Here is a 1,478-nt window from a genome sequence, read left to right on the forward strand (position 1 = left end):
ATATATTAAGTCATGATTAATAATGTAAATGCATTTATCTTCTACTTTTTAAAAAACAAATTCTCACCCTCCCCATGGGAATTGATTGGTGGGCATTTCTCGTCCCATTAAAACTTCCAGGCCCACTAAACAAATAATAGAATTTTAATCTCTCGCATCTAAACTCTTTTTCCCACCCACCAATTACATCCAACCAAACAAGCCGATAGTACATAGATATATAATTATACGTCAAGAAGATGAGGCAGTGGAGGAATTGCGTATACAATATATTACGATGTGTATGCGTATAAGTTTAGCCGGCGCTAGCATTCACATATGCATGCTCCTCAGCCTACGTTGATACATGTACATTCGTACATACACACAGGACGGAAACACGAAAAGAAAGGGAATTAACAAGCAGGCGACTTTAAACAGAGCGTCAAATAATTAAGTTGCCAAAACCGAGTAGACACTTCATCCACGGTCGCTCACGAGCGAGCGGTCCGCGCGATAAGCTTATTTGGCGCCGCCGGTCTTACTCGGAGCCTGGGGGCTTGTAGGCGATGAACATGACGCACTGCACCTGCTTGATGTTGTCGAAGCCGATGATACGGATGTAACAGTCGGGGTAGGCCTTCTTGCACTCCTCGAACTCAGCGTACACCTGGGTGGCCTCGGTGCAGCCGAACATGGGCAGCTTCCACATGGTCCAGTAGCGCCCGTCGTAGTAACAGGGAGACGTGCTGTTCTCACGATAGACGAACCCGATCTTGCTGAACTCGAGGCAGGGAATCCAGTTCTTCCGGATCAGGTAGTCGATCTGCTTTAGGACCTCGTCCGTGGAGAGAGGTGGCAGGTAGGAGAGGGTCTCGAACTTCTTGTTGCCCTCCGCCGGCCACACCTGAGCAATTAACAATACCCATGCATCAGTTCCTGACTTCCTACTACTCAGTTGCATTTAACTCAGATCGATTGTCGAGCTGTTTATTCGGTCGTGCATGCTCTGTATGTACTCTGTTTCTCTCTACTTAACGAAAAACATGCTATTGCGCGTCTTAAAAAAAAGATCGATCGATTGTTACCTGCATGCACCTGATCCTTCCGCCGTTGCTGACGTTGCCGAAGCCGGAGCTGCTGGAGCGGCGGCTGACGGGGAGTCTGGCGGTGGACTTGAGCCCCTGGAATGGAGCGACGGAGGTGGCGGCGGCCATCGCGGTGGGGGCCATGGCTTACTAGAGACCAAGCTAGCGAATAAAACTGAAGCCTCAGTAGCTTGAGTTGAGGCTTGTGGCAAGGGGCACATATAACCAAACCAGAGGGGATGTCAGGATATGGCAGGAGTGGCTGCTGTTGGACAGTCCAAACGTTTGTGGCTAGCTCATGCGGCGTCAGCTGCTCTGTCGTCGTCTGATGCACCTTTGCTGTATACGGGATGCAGGCGCCAACCAATTAATGAGAGGAGAGGAGCTGGTGGTCCACAGGCGAGAGATGAT

General features: G+C 49.8%; 1 protein-coding gene across 1 annotated transcript; it reads right to left on the reverse strand.

Annotated features, from left to right (window-relative positions):
• Nucleotides 1-248: 248 nt before the first annotated feature.
• On the reverse strand, nucleotides 249-1,260 carry LOC117850525 (ribulose bisphosphate carboxylase small subunit, chloroplastic). Its single transcript, XM_034732366.2, has 2 exons — nucleotides 1,068-1,260; nucleotides 249-886 (listed from the first exon to the last, which is right to left on the reverse strand). The coding sequence occupies exons 1-2, from the start codon at nucleotides 1,209-1,211 to the stop codon at nucleotides 521-523; spliced, it is 510 nt and encodes a 169-aa protein (XP_034588257.1). The 5' UTR covers nucleotides 1,212-1,260; the 3' UTR covers nucleotides 249-520.
• Nucleotides 1,261-1,478: the final 218 nt, after the last annotated feature.

Source organism: Setaria viridis, chromosome 3, assembly GCF_005286985.2.
Source record: "Setaria viridis chromosome 3, Setaria_viridis_v4.0, whole genome shotgun sequence".
Classification (NCBI taxonomy): domain Eukaryota; kingdom Viridiplantae; phylum Streptophyta; class Magnoliopsida; order Poales; family Poaceae; genus Setaria; species Setaria viridis.

Excerpts from the sequence above, each read along its gene's own strand:
- LOC117850525 (XM_034732366.2), bottom strand. The coding sequence starts at position 1,211 with ATGGCCCCCACCGCGATGGCCGCCGCCACCTCCGTCGCTCCATTCCAG. Across the intron at positions 887-1,067 it reads GAAGGATCAGGTGCATGCAG|GTGTGGCCGGCGGAGGGCAA; the intron begins GTAACAATCGAT and ends TTAATTGCTCAG.